The sequence below is a fragment of the Sceloporus undulatus genome, chromosome 6, assembly GCF_019175285.1.
Source record: "Sceloporus undulatus isolate JIND9_A2432 ecotype Alabama chromosome 6, SceUnd_v1.1, whole genome shotgun sequence".
NCBI classification, from domain to species: Eukaryota; Metazoa; Chordata; class Lepidosauria; order Squamata; family Phrynosomatidae; genus Sceloporus; species Sceloporus undulatus.
In genome coordinates this window covers 159,758,799-159,775,710 of record NC_056527.1, presented here as the reverse complement: position 1 = coordinate 159,775,710, position 16,912 = coordinate 159,758,799, and the positions used below count along the sequence as shown (strand labels likewise).

Below are 16,912 nucleotides of genomic sequence, written 5' to 3'. Positions count from 1 at the left end.
GTCAGTAAACAGAATAGTGGACATCTCTACTGTAAAGTAAACTTTTATAGCAAACGTGTAGCTAATTTGGGCAGACTGATTGTAATGATTTGTCATGATGTGATCTTATTCATTGTGATCTGATCCAACATCCTTGCGAAGTATGCCAAGCAACTTACATGCGCCACACTGTTTCCTGATACATTCTTTCACAACAGCAGTTAGTTTTAGAACGTCACCATATTCTACCCAATTCTTTGTCTCTTTATCCTAGTCTAGGGAAAAAAAAGAAGCTATACCAAACCTAGTGTTTCTATTTGCACAGTTACTCCCCTCTTACCTTGTGAGAAAACAAAGCTTTAGGGGGAAGAGTATCAACCACTAGTCAGGTGCAAATATGTTTTTCCAAGTGGAGCACAGAGTGAAATCATATTGGACAAGGAGAACTGAGCATGTAAATGGCCAGTTGCCATTTCCCCTCTACTGTACAGTTGACTTTTCCGATCATCTTGAAGTAAACAGGCTAACAGAAAAAATTAAAATGAGCCTGAAATTAGTAGTAATCAGAAGGAAAACAATGAATTAGATAAAGAGTTTCTGAAAAAAGGAAGTACTTTAATTAATACAGATGACTCCAGGTTAATAATTAGCAAGCTACTATTTTAGGGGTGGAATGCATGGGGGGAGCATTTTATAGAATAACAATATATAGATAATCCTTCTGAGCAGCATGATCAATTGAGGTGTGAGGGAAAGGTAGTGAATGAAAAGAAATCAGAGTTCTGATATTGTATGAACTATCTGAGGAATAACAGGTTCATAAATAGAATACAAACTGGAATTTTGTCATGTCCTGAACAATGTTGTAGGGTCAGTATGCAGGAAAATCTTGTGGCACTTTTGAGACTGAAAGAAAGGTGTTGTAGGGTTCAACAGCAAAAGATAAAGAATTGTTAAGCTCTTTAGAACTTGCTTCTGTGACACAGCCTCTCCTCATCCTTGTGCATTTTAATGTAATCAGTCAAATCAAAGTGGTGAAGAGGCTTGGATAATGTACACTTACATTCTTGCTTGCTCTATTCTTCTCTGGTCCACAGATGCTAACTGTGGTTAAGGCTAGCAGGTGTACTTGTGTAACATGGTTTTGTAAACTATGACTAAGGTGAACAACGGTGCAAACGTATCACTAAGCCGTCCTTCCCCAGCTAGATGCATTTTATAATTTGGACCACCATTGCCATAAGTTGTCATTGTTGATTATTGTTGGCTTGCGCTAATGGGAATTGTAATTCAGAACATCTGAGGGCACTATCTTGAGGAAGGATGAACCAAGCCACAGTTCAAGCAAATAACAGATGAAGGAAGTCATACCACAAGGTGAAGAAGGAAAGGGGGACAGTGTTGGTTTCCTAGTAAGCATCTATATGTGCCCCAGGCCTCCCCCAATGAAGTTTATGTGTATGACAGCAGGATGAAGTGTGGACAGTAGCCTGTGACAAGTGAAACCCCAATAGAGGCCAACCCCATTTGTCTGTTTTATTCAATTTCTTTTATATTGTGTTTGGGCAAGGACCATGCTGACTTTTCCAAAAAAACATTATCCACGTTCATCTTCCTCTTTTCATCAGTAACACATTTGGTCATTCATCTGTCTATGCTTGCATGTATTTGTGCAAGTTGATGATTCGGTACACATCTGTTGTAAACCGCTCGGATTCCCAGTGATTGGGCAGTATATAAATAAAACTTATTATTATTATTATTATTATTATTATTATTATATTGAGACTATCTGCCTCTTACTGAGCCATATATTTCATGTGTTCCTTTAAAACAATTACCTCTTTATATGTCAAACCATCTTTGTCTGTCTTTGTGTTCGTATGCTTGTCTACCTGTTTATGATATAAAGCATAAAGCATTCCTCTCTTAAAGAAATAAGGCTGAGACTTCTAGCGAAAGATACTTTTAGAAGCACAAGCATGCTTTTGAGACAGTAAAAAAAATGATTCCCAGTAATTTTTCAAAGATCTGAATGTTGGTAGCTGAATCAGACATTATTGCAAGCTTTTGTTAATAACATTTATTTAAAAAACCTGGAAATAAATGCCTAAGATCTCTTTTCCCTCTTTGCTGCTTAAGAATTTTATTCACACAGAATCTGTTGAAGGAAGGTATGCAAAATGATTGTCCATCAACAGTAAAAAATTGTGTGTGTATGTGTTTTAGAAAAGCCATAGCTCCCTTATTTTTTGTCTGCATCAGTAATAGGAATCTTTGGCACCTCAGTATTATTATAAATGCATTTATGTATAATGTGTTTGGAATATTTAAGAATGAATGTGAGAAATCTACAGTTATCCCAAACCATGGCAAAGTTTGACAACAGCAATGCCTTTCTCTCTGTTTTATCTAGCTGCTACATGTATTGATTAACATCTTTAAACTGACTTTTTATCTTTGTTTTTAATATTTGTAAAATGTAGGAATATTCTGAAGACAGTAACTCTGAGCCGAATGTAGATTTGGAGAATCAATACTATAATTCTAAAGCCCTCAAGGAAGATGACCCTAAAGCAGCACTAAGCAGTTTTCAGAAGGTTATATACTTTTTGTTAATTTTCTTTATATTCATGCATATATTTGGACAATGTTTTACCTGTTTAGAGATATTATCTCAGAGAGAGGAACTGGGGGGGAAATAGCTAACGGAACAAAATTAAAATGAACCTGAAATTAGAATTAGTGAAGGAAAACAATGAATTAGATAAAAAGATTCTGGAAAAAGGAAGTAAGAAGACATCCACGTTTGTCAGTGCCTTAAGGAAAATTATTATAAAATGCTGCATTGGTATGTAACAATGGCAAATTTAGCAAAAATATATAACATGCATGACAACAGATGCTGGAAATGCCACAAAAGTATTGGCACATACTTTCATATGTGCTGGAACTCCCAGTTAGCAAAAATACCTTTTAAAAAATTCAAATTACCATCTCATAAATGTTGGGAATGGAGAGCCAGTGTGGTGTAGTGGTTTGAGTATTGGACTACAACTCTGGAGACCAAGGTTTGATTCCCTACTCAGCCATGAGGCCTACTGGGTGAGTGTGGGCAAGTCACATACTCTCAGCCTCAGGGGAAGGTAATGGCAAACCTTGCCAAGAAAACCGCATGATAGGGTCACCACAAGTCAGAAATGACTTGAAGGCACATGACACACATGATGCATAGAGATACAGAGAAACAAACATTGGAGAACAATTGTATATATGACTTCAGCAGCAAGACTTATTTTTGCGAAACAATAGAAACTCAATCAGATTATCTACAGTTTGGGAGTGAGTAATCAAATTTATGGATATGACAGACTCTCGGAGAATTAATAAGAACACATTTGATGTAGAAGAAGACCGGGATTCAGTTGTAAAATGTTGGAGAAAGAAATGGAAAATAGGTTGTTTGTAGAACAAAGTAGAAGGAATTTATAGGCGATACAAAACTAGATAATTTAGGATGGAAAATTAAAATATAGGTTGAAATTAAGATTGAGAGACTTCTTATTCAAATCTGGAGAAGAAGGGGTAGATTAACATGCTCTTTATTTCTATGAGAGTGTATGATAGGAGAAGAGGCCTAAGAAACTACATACAACTAGAGACATTGTGGTTATATCAGAAAACTGCCATCTGCTATAATTAATTTACTTATTTATTTCTTGTGTGTTCAAATTTGGCTAGTTTAAGCTTATAAAAATTTCAATTTTGCTAGCAAGGAAGGAAGATATATACTGTAGTTTGAAACTTTTTTAAAGCAGAAATAGGTATGTGTTGCATTGAATTAAATGTTATATATGCTAGATATTCAAGATATGCATGAGATATGTGAGATGATTTATTTTTTAATAAAAAATAAGATAAAAAGATATTTGCATGCATGTGTGTATGCAGATGATTTGGTATAAATGTTTATATTGAGAATATCTGCCTCTTATTGAGCCATATTTTCATGTGTTCTTCCTTTAAAACGATTACCTCCTAATAATTCTTCGACAAATTTCAGTTTTTCGACCAATGATGTTAATGTCATGTTGTTGGTGCCAAAATTCTTGCTAGTTACGGTCCCCAAACTGTGCTCCCTTTAAGAGATTTTTGACCTCAGTTCCCAGAAGCCTCAGGCGTGATGGCCATTTATTAATATGTATACGAATATATAAGTTTTGTTGTCTTCTGTTACCGAAGCCACTTAAAAAGTTACATTATTCTATAAACCTTCTGGATGTTGTGAGCAACTTGGAACTTTTTCTAACATGGAAAAATAGCATTCAGCTTGATCATAATTTTTTTTAACTCTGGTGCATCCTAATTTGAAATGCTCAATAGCAGCATCAGAATTCTTGGAGCGGCGACATTATACAGTAGTAGCATTTGAAGCATTATGTTGGGTGGAGTCTTTACACAGCCTAATGAATAATGTAGAAGCATTAAATAGACTTCAGCATGGCTTTTTATAAAGTATACAGACACTGAGATGTAGAAAAGCAATTATCTTGCGCTCTCTGATATTTAGGTTTTGGAGCTTGAAGGTGAAAAAGGAGAATGGGGATTCAAAGCATTAAAACAGATGATAAAAATAAACTTCAAATTGGTAAGACAAATACTGTTCTTCCTTAATATATTTTTCTTACAAGAAGTAAAACAGTGACATTCCTGCTCTATTTATTTGTTTACATGTACCCAAACAACAGTTCATTACTAATATAGTCTAATATAGTATTATTACAGTTGCTACAGGGCTGCTGTTTAAGTATGAATGTTGATATATTTCTTATAAAGAATTCCAATATCTTTTAAGAAAGAAAGAAAGAAAGGTGTTTGCACCCACTACAGAAAACAAAATTGTTTTTATATATACTCCCATAGCTTTGAATTTTACAATTTCACAAAAAATGTAAATTTGATGTATTCAGATTATGTTTTCATCGTCTTTAAGTGTCCACTGTGTCCTGAATGGAGAAATATTACTGCAATTATGGTTTGACGTAACACGCAATATCACTAGGCAGACTCAGTTTCTTGCCTTGAATATGTCATTGTTACACATTTATTTATTTTTCTACCACGCAGACTAACTTTCCTGAAATGATGAACCGATATAAACAACTATTGACCTACATACGGAGTGCAGTTACAAGGAATTATTCTGAAAAATCTATTAATTCTATTCTTGATTATATATCCACTTCCAAGCAGGTTAGATTATCTCTCCTTTCCAATTCTAAATTTTGCACACAAAAAAATATTTTTGATAATAATTGTAGCGCTGTCCTCTTGAGGTTGAATTAAGGAACAGTCTTCGTTTGTATTCCAATTAGAAATAATGAGCTACCAAACTTAGTGCTGTCAGCAAAGGATTGAGGGATCTTTGTATTACAGAATTGTGGGCAGAAAAAGTATTTAAAACAATATTTGGAACAAAGTATTTTGTATATTTTATTAAAAAGTATTATTGACTGACTCAGCTGTTTGCTTCCTTCCTTCCTCCCTCCCCTGTCACCCTTTTGCCAATCCTGCTTGTCGTTTGCAATGGTCATGCTGAAATATTACTGCCTTCCAAGTTTTAAGTATGAACCAGCTTTTCATATTCCTGTGTTAAGTGGGTTTGCTTTGCAAAGACCTGAATTTACTTAAGTACACTCATCTCTCCATGTTTGCGGCTTTGATACTTGCAGATTTGACTAATATGTTCTCTAGGAATATCTAGGTCCTCCAGTGGTCTGTGGTCAACTTTAACTAAAAGTGGCACTGAAAGACCTAGAGATTCCTAGAGAGAATACTCTGCTAGGCATTTGTAGCTCCTCCAGTGCACTTGTATGGTCAGTGTCTGTCGGACATTGACCACAGAGTTGCACTGGAGGATCTAGAGATTCCTAGAGAGGTATCATCTCAGGGGAAAACATGATGTTTTTGTTGTTTGCAGTTTTTCCATGTTCACAGGGATCTTGTGCTCCAAACCCTAGCAAATATGAAGAGACAAGTGTATTTGGGTTCTGTCATTGATGCTTATGTGACTTGTTTTCATGGACAGAATTTTCTGGGGTCAGGAAATCAGCATCTATCCCATACAGATTCATTTGCGGAAGCCATTATTTTATTATTGTTGTTGTTGTTGTTGTTGTTGTTATTTATATAGCACTGTAGATTTGCACAGCACTGTATATACAAACAATAAATAGATAAGAATAAGAGTAAACCTGCCTATGGCATACAAGAAATTACTTGAAAGCTCCAATAGATAGCAGTCACTTTATGAGAAATCAATATTTCTGCTCTTACAGGTAGACTCAGCTACCTGTAGTATCTCAGACTGGATAGTAAAGCAGTAGTATCGCTCTTTTGCTACTACGGCTTGTCTGTTATCATTAGTGTCTAATGGAGGAGATGAACATCTGAATCAGTCAGGTGAATGCCAGAAAGAGGGATTGGGAAGGTTGCAGGAGGTAATGGAACTTATAGGTTTGAGAGCCCAGGTGACAATATAGAATTAGTCCCAAGAAGAATTAGAACATAACTAGCCATGAAGTTGGATTCCTGATATTCCTGGAAAAGAGAATGGGAGTCCAAAGCAAATTGGATTTTTTTATTGGTTATGTCTTTCAGATAACAAAATATGAATGTCTTAACATCAGTGTGTCAATTTGTTCTTCTAAAGTGTTATATAGTTCAAAGTTGTACTTTGAGTATGTTCACAGTGACTTTATTAACAGGCACAAATTTGCTGTTTACAATTATAGAATTCTGATTTTTTATGTCAGATGGATTTGCTTCAGGAATTTTATGAGACAACACTTGAAGCTCTGAAAGATGCTAAGAATGATAGATTGTGGTTTAAGACAAACACAAAGGTAAATTGGGCATGTGGGTTTTGTTTTATGGTTAATACAAATCTTTAATGTACTTTTAGAACGTCTAATGCATTTTGCAATCATCTTGTTCTTCACAGCTTGGCAAATTATATTTAGAACGAGAAGAGTATGGGAAACTACAGAAAATTTTGCGCCAACTCCACCAGTCATGCCAGGTACCATACAAATTCTTTGTTAAGCTGTTTTCAAAATATGTAATCAGAATTGATCTCATGCATGGTGTTGTGATTCATATTGTGTTTTCAGAATGTGTAAATTATAGTGCTACCTCAGGTACTTGTAATACATATACATTTTCATTTGATTCAAACATATTATGTTCAGTAGATGACTCTAGAAAACATTGATGTTACCAATCATTATATATAAGAAATCTACCCCAGCAACATTTCAAAATATCTACTCCAGTAAAGGGGGAAAAGTCCTCAGTTTGGCTTGGAGATCTGTAATACATCCCCACTAACACATCCCTGTTATTTCTCACCCCCTTAATTTTTACCCAGATGGTCTCACCTTGACTTCCATGATTTAAGCCCTGGATCTGTTCACAAGTGCACATTTTCTTAATATGTAATACTATTCCACATTCCTTCCTGTTTGGTCTATTTCTATGGAATAGGTTAATACTCCTCTATTTCTATCATGACACTCATCCCACCAGGTTTCAGTGATACCTATTATATCATATTTGCTTTGCTGTGCTAAGAGTTCAAGTTCATCCTGTTTATTTTTTTTATACTCTGTGCATTAATACAGAGACATCTAAAACTGGGCCATTCCCACTATCTGATGTATAAAGGTTTAAATATTTTAAAAATATTTTTATTAACATGATAGATAGATAGATAGATAGATAGATAGATAGATAATTATGTTAATAAAATATTTTTAAAGATGTCAGTATGCACAAAGGAGAGTATTTTCAGTGGTACCACAATTATGTGGTACTTCAGCGAAACTTAGCAACTCATCTTTCTGCCCATTTTCAGGCTCTTGCAAAAACACCCCCCTTTATTCTTTAAGCATTTTAAAAGCTACTTTGCATTCTGTGGAATACTGTAAATGTATTAAAATGTAGTGTTGTTGTGACAGACGAGGCCTAACTAATTTAATAAACAATATGACATTTCTTTCTTTAAGTTCAAAAAGGAAAACATTTTGGACTACATGTTCTTGACAATATTTTTCTGATGCATTTGCATTCTACTGCTAAACCAGTGGTTAATTATGGTTATTCTTTCTGTCCCTTTAGTGGAATAAGTTTTGTGTATGTTTATTTTTTAAAACTAAGTAGGGCACAGCTTCATTTCCCATGCCCAGACATACAGTGAATGCTCCAAGAGCTGACACTATTTAATATGTACATTCATTTGTCCCGGATTGGCCTTTTTAGTCACCAACACGCTTGTACAAAGCGCAAGATGAGTCCTTCCTGAATCTTAGTTCGCGAAGCAAAGCCAGAGAGAGAGAGACTGTATTATGAGGGGGTGAAACCATATTTTTGTTTTATGCTGTAAACCTTTCTTCTTCTTTTTTAGACTGATGATGGAGAAGACGACCTCAAAAAGGGCACTCAATTATTGGAAATCTATGCTCTGGAAATTCAAATGTATACAGCACAGAAAAATAACAAAAAACTTAAAGCACTATATGAACAGTCTTTGCACATCAAGTCTGCCATTCCTCATCCACTGATTATGGGGGTCATTAGAGGCAAGTACTGTTTATATTTCTGGATCAGGCAGACACAAGGGGCATAACATTAAGCTTGTTCACTCTTAGCTGATAGTTCTGAATAGTTTTGACTACGGGGGCATGCCACTTAATTCTTTTATTTTTAAAAAATAACGTAATATCTTATAATCCAGCACAGCCTTATGTATATCCATGTCACTTAATTCTGTGACATGTTAGAATTGAGATGATTTGGATTCCTTGTAGTGTAAGATGATCTAATACTGTAATGTATGCTGTCCTAGGAATTGCATTAATACTTCTCAGTTTTGTTTTAGTTTGTTTTTTAGCAGTCCTGGTTATCAGCGCATTGTATCAAAATAGTAAGAAGAATTGTGCGCTTTGGTTGTTTGCAATTTTCTATTGTTGCATAAAGGCAATAAATTCTGAACATTTTGTCAGTATATATTAGCATGGGATGTTATTGGATTTATGGCATTTTTTAAAGAAATAGCCTGGGTTTTTTTTTTAATTGCTTTTTTAAAATTGGCATAAAACCCATATTTCCAATGTTTTGCCCAGGAAAGGACATATGTATGACAGCATAATATTTTACATTTACCATTTGAAAGAAAGCCATCTGAACAAGTGTATTTGTAATAGATTTTTTAGGGTGACATTTGCCTCAAGGTGGCAGTATTCTTCTTTTCACAGTGAGCACTTGAAATAAAGTGCAGGATTTAGAATTCATAAATGAAGCTTCTTCATTTCTGTTTGCCCTTTCTAACTGTTGCCAGATAAAAGGTCCCTTTTGAAGCCCTCCTGCTGGTGTCCATTCTGAAATGGCATACCATACCGACTGGAACGTTTTATTCTGTGTGGTGATAGCTACTCAGCATCACTTTCTTCTGCCTGTTTTTCTTCCAGAATGTGGTGGTAAAATGCACCTAAGAGAAGGTGAATTTGAAAAGGCACACACTGATTTCTTTGAAGCATTCAAGAATTATGATGAATCAGGAAGTCCAAGAAGAACCACATGCTTAAAATATTTGGTCTTAGCAAACATGCTGATGAAGTCAGGAATAAATCCATTTGACTCTCAGGAGGTACCACTGTCAGTTTCTTCTTTACTTTATTAAAGTGTTTAGCATAAAAAGTTTAGTTATCTAAATTTTCTTTTTTTCTTTCTTGTTTAGGCAAAACCATACAAGAATGATCCAGAGATTTTAGCAATGACAAACTTAGTAAGGCAAGTGCCTCCCCCCCCTTTTTTTTTTACAATTGAAGCAACATTTAGTCTAAATAAATTAAAACTAGTAGCGATTTCTAAACATAAACTTCAGATTGACAATAAAGTAATTGTTTCTAAAGACAAACTTCAAGTTGATTTGGAATTTAGTTATAATGGCAGAAAATACCAATAGTTCATTTCATGGCTATCAAAAGTTAAGATTACTTGCGTTCTCTCAGCAGTTAAGTTGAGTTGCTTCAGCAGTTAGCAATGAGGGTGTTGTGGTATTATACTATTAGAAGACATACCAAGCATCAGAAAGGTTAGACCTCTTAAACTTTTAGTTCTACCTCTCTTACTCTTTTTCTTCTAATGTACTCTTTTTTCTTCCTTGCATCACTTTCCCCCACCATTTGTCTTTTTCCTCATCCCACCCAGTACCTGTTCCACTTTTTTCCACTCTCCTCCCTTCCTTGTGAGGTAGCAGAACCTCCCAATTTTTTTTCCTTTGAACTATGTGACAATTTCTGCAGCCTTGCAGAGTGAAGCAGCATATAGGGTTGTCTACAGTCCTTCTAGAGAAATAAATATTCCAGATCTGTCTACAACTTTGATTTTAGAGAAGATTAAGGACTGAAAGTGGTACCTAAAGCAACAGGCAGATTTAAATAAGCTATAATCCATTAACTAATTTTTGAAAAGGTTTCAAGTGTTTAAATTTCATAGTTCTGGAGTTATGACAAAGACAGACACATACATTTTGTTATTATATATACCATGCATTTTTCATTTAGTCAGAATCAGTTGATTTCACCAATCCTTGTTTACATTTACATTTCTTTATTGCGGCAAGTACTCCTTGTTTAATTCCATGTTGGTGACGCTCACAGTTTATCTTGTCTCATCTCAATTCAAATGTTTAGATGTAACCTATACACATGCTCATTAGGCACTTTTGCACAAAGGAATAAGCCAGGGTTTAGTAGAAAACATAGCGTTCCATGGATGAGCAGCATACTGGTATACACTTCTTGACACACTTGGCATGGCATATGAATGCATCCAATATGTAATGAGAATAATACTGTACTGATTATTAAAATCCTTGTTCTCAATGTACAGTCTAAATACCAAATAAGTATCACAGGTTTTTTTTCTCCCAAGAAAGCTTTATCCTGTTTTTATCAAATAGCAATTCCCCTCACCACATGCCATGTGCTAAACTGATTTTGAAACCAAGTAGTGTTACTAAAAGCAGTTAAAGATATATGGAGATTTGCTATTATAAGTAGAATTTCTTTGTGTCTTTTAAAAATCGATTTCATTGTGTTCTTATTGATCCTAGCAACCATTTCGTCTTTGAAATTCCTTTAATTTCTGTTCATCCTAAGAAATGGAAAAATAATTTACTATGGTTATTAAATAGACTTTGGTTTAGATCATGTATATCAGAACCTGATGTCTGCTGTATTTCCCAAATGAAAAGATTATAATTTTGTTTGTTGTTCTCTCTCTCTCTCTTGCAGTGCCTATCAGAATAATGACATCACTGAATTTGAGAAGATTCTGAAGACAAATCATAGTAACATCATGGACGATCCCTTCATAAGGGAACACATTGAAGGTATAGCTGTGTGAAGAAGTCTTGCGATCTTACTTTCACTGCTGGCTTGAGTTCCTCATCCGTGTCCACTGTTTAGAAAAATGCTGCTTTCTATAGTGAAAGAATGATTTAAAAACTAGCCTCTCATTTATTCTGCTGAATAAAAGGGTTTTCCTAGTATACATAGAGAAAGAAATGTGGTGGAGAGAGGACTGGCAGGAGAAATAAGATATTCCTTCATTGATGGTGCTATATTACATAAATAAATTTAGTAAATACAGCATTTGTTTTATTGGAATGGGTGCCATGCATGAAAAAGTAAAAGCCATGGAACAGTTGGGGCTGGAAAAGCTGCTGCAGGGTGAATCAGGCGAGTGCGTCTTCTCTACTCGCCTCAGGAAACTGGTATATATTCCCACAGCATTGCTACATTTGGCACTGGAATGTATTGGGCAACCAAAATCATTAGGTAAATACTGGGAAGTCAGTTGCACTGGAAGTCCAGGAAGCATCTGCACAGTGGCCAGATGATCAAAATCTATTCCTCTAATTCTCGTTGCCTGGGAATTTTTGCCAGGAATGGAGCCAAGAAGGCACTCATAACTTGGAACAGCAAAATGGGGTGGAGGTGGGAAAAGAGAGTTTGCTCATGGCTCCATGTCTTAAGGGAGTGGGGAGATTAAAGTTAGTCATGAGCCTCCTCCTCTGCTGATATGTTACGGAGCTTAACTGGTGTCCCACCCATGCATAATGCAATAGTCCCCTGCTGTTAAAGATCCTAACAAGCAATGAATCTTTATCCTTCTATAAGCAGTAAATACCAAGGATACTTTAAAGATATCAAGGATTTAACAATTTTTAAAACACCAAACCTGGAAAACTTGCCCTCTTCATATAAGCTACACCACATCTTTTTAATGAGTATCATACATGAGTGGACCTTAGTGTTACTGAAGTATAGCTGAACAATTTGCATTTGCTAATTCTGTTTAAATTAATCTTTAATAGGAAACTTTATACAAACACTTAATACATGTGTAAGATGGACATGGTCAATGGATTGTATGAGTATTTTAAAAATATGTTTATTTCATTTAAAATGCTAGCCGTTATTCATACAATAACTATTTTGCTTTTCTTCTTTTCCAGAACTTTTGAGAAACATCAGAACACAAGTGCTTATAAAATTAATTAAGCCTTACACAAGAATACATATTCCTTTTATTTCTAAGGTACTTGGAAATACTGCCTGCTTGAGCAATTCAATTCTGATCGCTTGCCAAAATATAGTATTTTTTTCATCTTGATATTCTTCTCTCTCTGACATTTAAGACCTGGGCCGTCTATAGCCTTTACGTTTCCTTCCTACTGTCAGTTTCATGTAGATAGGGTTGTGAGAGTGGTGTAAATGCAGAGAAATGCAGGGGGAGAAAATCAATGTGGTATTGTGTATAATGTGGTATTGGGTAGAGTTGAGTTGAACATTTTCAGCTCAAGAATGTTTTTGGTTCAAATGCTTTAAACAGATGTTTCAGCTCATGGTTATTTATCTCCAAAAAACCACAATTTTAGATAAGATCTAGTGCAAAACCATGGTTCAGTTAAGCAAGCTATAGTTTTGCATTACATCTGAACCTAATTAGGTTTTCTCTCAACAGCCTGGTCCTGTACATTGGTTTTAGCTATAATGACCTAAGTAGTGACTTGTGCTGTTACAAAGTCAAAGTAGCAATAACTGATTGATATTGTTGCAGATTATTAAAAAGTATTTCTTTAACTGAAACATATGAACGCTGCAGATGTGCATCACAACCTGCCACATCTGTCCATCTTTAGTTAATAGGATTAAGAATACAAGTGTATTTCCCACAACAGTGACATATACAGTATATTTCTGGCTTTAGAGATCCAAATCTATTAATCCTTGATTTGTAAATGCATTATCTTCTTCTTTTCCTGGTGGTCAGATGGTTGTTGGTGTGATACATTTAGACTATACTGTATAAATCAATCAACTGTAAATACAAAAGTAAAATAAAAAATAGCTTATTACCAAAGGTTTTATTAATATCTTAACACCTGATTTCCCTTTTAGGAGTTAAACATAGATGTAGCTGATGTGGAAAGCTTGCTTGTGCAGTGTATACTTGATAAGTGAGTATTTTTCTTCTTTCTCTTTTTGAGCAGTGGCTATTCAAAGGATTTATTCTGAGGGGTTTTTTTTTTCCTTATGGTGCAGAGAGAGTAATTAGCAGCTGTTCCCTGAAAATATTGCTGTAAGTTGTAAGGAAATGAAGGTATACTTACAGACACTGAGTGTCTAATATTGGTGTGGTATAGAACCTACTGGGTGACACTGGACGAGTTGCACACTCTCAGCCCCAGAAAACCATTTGATAGGACACCATAAGTTGGAAATGACTTGAAGGTGCACAGCAACAATAGAAGATATGTTCATAAATGGTTTGGAATTATTCTATTGATGTGGCTTATTCTCTGTAATTAACAAAGAATATATTCGGTTCATCGTATATAGTACTTATTCTTCAGAGCAAATGTACTGTAATAAATCTCCAGAGATCCCCCCAGGCATTTTAGTTTACATAGAGCCGGAACAGACTGGCAAGCAGGGGCAGCTTGAAGCTGCCCACACCAAAGATGGATTGGGGCTGCAGCAAACACACGGCATGGCCCTAATCCACCTTGAACCTTGCCCAAATAAATCCACTCCTATTTGGAACAGGAAAGAACCGGCTTTCCCGGCACCGCTGCAACCCAGGGTGGCTTCAAGACTCTATGGCGGCATGTGGCATATAAATGCCGCACCTCCAAAATCTCTTAAGGCTGCCCAGAAGCTGCATCTGAATGCTGCATTCCAAAGCCACCTGGACGACGGCTTTAAAGGGTCCATATTAACTATGGCACTTTCGGCCTTGATCCAGAGGCTATAGGTCCAAAACTATAATTTACAGTATCCCTCTGTTCTGCTTTTGTCAGGGCTCACCTGGAATACTGTGTCCATTTTTGGGCACCACAGTTTTAAAAAAAATGTTGAGAAGCTGGAACGTGTCCAGCTCCAGCTGGACCAAAATGGTGAAGTGTCTGGAAACCAAGCCCTATGAGGAGCGACTTAGGGAGCTGGGTGTGTTTAGGCTGGAGAAGAGAAGGTTAAAAGACGATATGATAAGCCTGTTTACGTATTTGAAAGGGTATCATGTTGAGGATGAAGCAAGCTTGTTTTCTGCTGCTCCAAAGATTAAGACCCAGAACAATGGATGCAAACTACACCTAAAGATTAAGTAGAACTTCCTGATAGTAAGAGCCATTTGACAGTGGAACACACTCCCTCAGAGAGTGGTGGAGTCTCGTTCTTTGGAGGTCTTTAACCAGAGGCTGGATTGCCATCTGTCAGGGATGTTTTGTTTGTGAGTTTCTGCATGCAGGGGGTTGGACTGGATGGTCTTTGTGATCTCTTCCAACTCTGTGATTCTATGATTTTTCAGATGCTATACAGAATTGTAAGTGATACAACTTAATATATTTTTACAACCATGGAGAGGTACCATTTGGGCTTCTTTTTTCCCATCACCAGAATTATTTGGGCTACAACTATCTCCTATTTCACCACAGTAATTTTAATTCCATCTTTTTCACTCATTATTGTCATTATAATCATCATTATCATTTGGAACTTGGAATGATATAAATTCAGAGTAACTGGAAAGAAAACCTCAGCTAATTTTGTCTGTGTGTAAAGTCTCCAGAGATTTTACTGAAAACTAAACTTAAGCATTGTGCCATTGCTAACTGCTTCTCCTTTCAGAACTGTTCATCTCTGATCACTAAGAAAAATTGTCACATGTGTTGATTACTTTGCTTTCCTCATCTTTATTGGTTTCTGACTTCTCTACAGTTGTCTTCTCATGCAAGACTCTTTGCTAACCAATAAATTTTTACAGTGTCTTGGCCCTATCTCTTCAGCATTGACTTGGACTGTATGATCTCTACATCTCCTGAACACAGTTAGGCGCTTGGGAAACCTTTAAAATGTCATGATTCTGTGTTGTTCTAGGACACATTTAAACACTTGTCTTTTTTGTTTCTTATTTTAGCACTATTCATGGCCGAATTGATCAAGTCAATCAACTCCTTGAGCTGGATCATCAGAAGAGGGGTGGAGCACGGTATACTGCGTTAGATAAATGGACCAACCAACTAAATTCTCTCAACCAGGCCGTAGTCAGCAAGCTGGCCTAACCATGAACAAGCTATTACAAAATGTACTTAAGACAACAGCGCAGTGATGTAAACCTTAAAAACTGGAAATGGCAAAACTACTGTCGGTTGGTGTGCCCTGAAATTATTGGAGTTAATGGCAGAAGTGCTTTTTTGATCAGCTGGTTTGTGTTTTGCTGCTGCATTTATCCCAAGAAAAACAGCTTTAATCTCCAGAAGAAAACCAAAATGCCATGGGATTTATGCTGTGTTGACATCTTGCCCTCACCATGCAACACCCTAATAATGTGTCTAGGGGCAACTAATGACAAGAGAGAAGGTTTTGTTTGTCATAATTTTAAATACACTGACACGTTCCTGTTGGTTTAAATTTAAACATATTTTACCTGCAGAAAAAAGATCTCTCACAAAAAAAATAACCTGCAATAACTTGAAATGCATACCCTTTTGAACACTTCCTTTTTCTCATGTATAAATCAAAATGTTTGCTGCATTTTGCAAAATGTCAGTTCTCCAAAAATATGTCAGTATATTTCTGTACCTGCAGTGTAGTAAAGGTTTAGAAGAAACCCCATAATTATGGTGGCATACTGTCACTTAGGTTTCAAGCAGCAAAAATAAACAGTGCAGTTCAGAAATTGTAGTTTTTTATTCTTTATGTGTTTTTCAACATGATTGAGTGTGTTTAGGAAAATGAATAGAATGACTGCCTTTCACTTTAAGCATAAAAGAACTTTAAAAGCAACCAAATTATAGCACAAGCTCCGTCTATAAAGGGTCCGTTGTGTGAAGCTTTAGGCCTTTATACTGCTCATGTATGGTAAGGCTACCAAGTACTACATTGTTTTATACATGACGTCCTTTTGTTGGCACAACATTCCTCCCTTTCTGTTACAGAAGTGGTTGTGAGACTAGCTGAAAGAAGTTGGTAGCATGAGCTTTTGTAGACTTCAGCCTACTTCCTCAGATGCATGTTTGGAGTGGAGAACCCAGAGACACAGCTATATAAGCCATTTGTGTGTGAGAATGTCAGTTCAAATTCAAAACCTTGTATTTTTTGTTTACTGTGCAGAATGCTTATCAAATGGTTAAATAGCTTCCTGGAGAGGATGGTTTGGTACATACCTGGTCACTATAGTATATGTGGAATGTAGTCTGTAGTGGGTTCTTTCCATGCGGACTTTTAGGAATGACATCCTATTGCTTGTACTTGTTGAGAAAGATGATGTCTGTATGTACCTGGGCATGTTTCTTGAAGAGGTT

The 16,912-nt window shown here is 36.0% G+C and overlaps 1 protein-coding gene across 2 annotated transcripts in view; it reads left to right on the top strand.

Annotated features, from left to right (window-relative positions):
* The window catches only part of COPS2 (COP9 signalosome subunit 2), a 20,560-nt gene extending 4,273 nt beyond the window's left edge, over positions 1-16,287 (top strand). The window contains exons 2-13 of one of the 2 annotated variants that reach the window (XM_042475275.1): positions 2,466-2,579; positions 4,550-4,627; positions 5,107-5,232; positions 6,795-6,884; positions 6,983-7,060; positions 8,444-8,618; positions 9,507-9,685; positions 9,776-9,828; positions 11,337-11,434; positions 12,563-12,645; positions 13,509-13,567; positions 15,526-16,287. In XM_042475275.1, coding sequence (XP_042331209.1) covers positions 2,466-2,579; positions 4,550-4,627; positions 5,107-5,232; positions 6,795-6,884; positions 6,983-7,060; positions 8,444-8,618; positions 9,507-9,685; positions 9,776-9,828; positions 11,337-11,434; positions 12,563-12,645; positions 13,509-13,567; positions 15,526-15,670 — 1,278 coding nt within the window. In that variant the 3' untranslated portion in view covers positions 15,671-16,287. Of the gene's footprint in view, positions 1-2,465; positions 2,580-4,549; positions 4,628-5,106; positions 5,233-6,773; positions 6,885-6,982; positions 7,061-8,443; positions 8,619-9,506; positions 9,686-9,775; positions 9,829-11,336; positions 11,435-12,562; positions 12,646-13,508; positions 13,568-15,525 lie in introns of both variants that reach the window. The other variant, XM_042475274.1, reaches the window with a different exon arrangement.
* Positions 16,288-16,912: the final 625 nt, after the last annotated feature.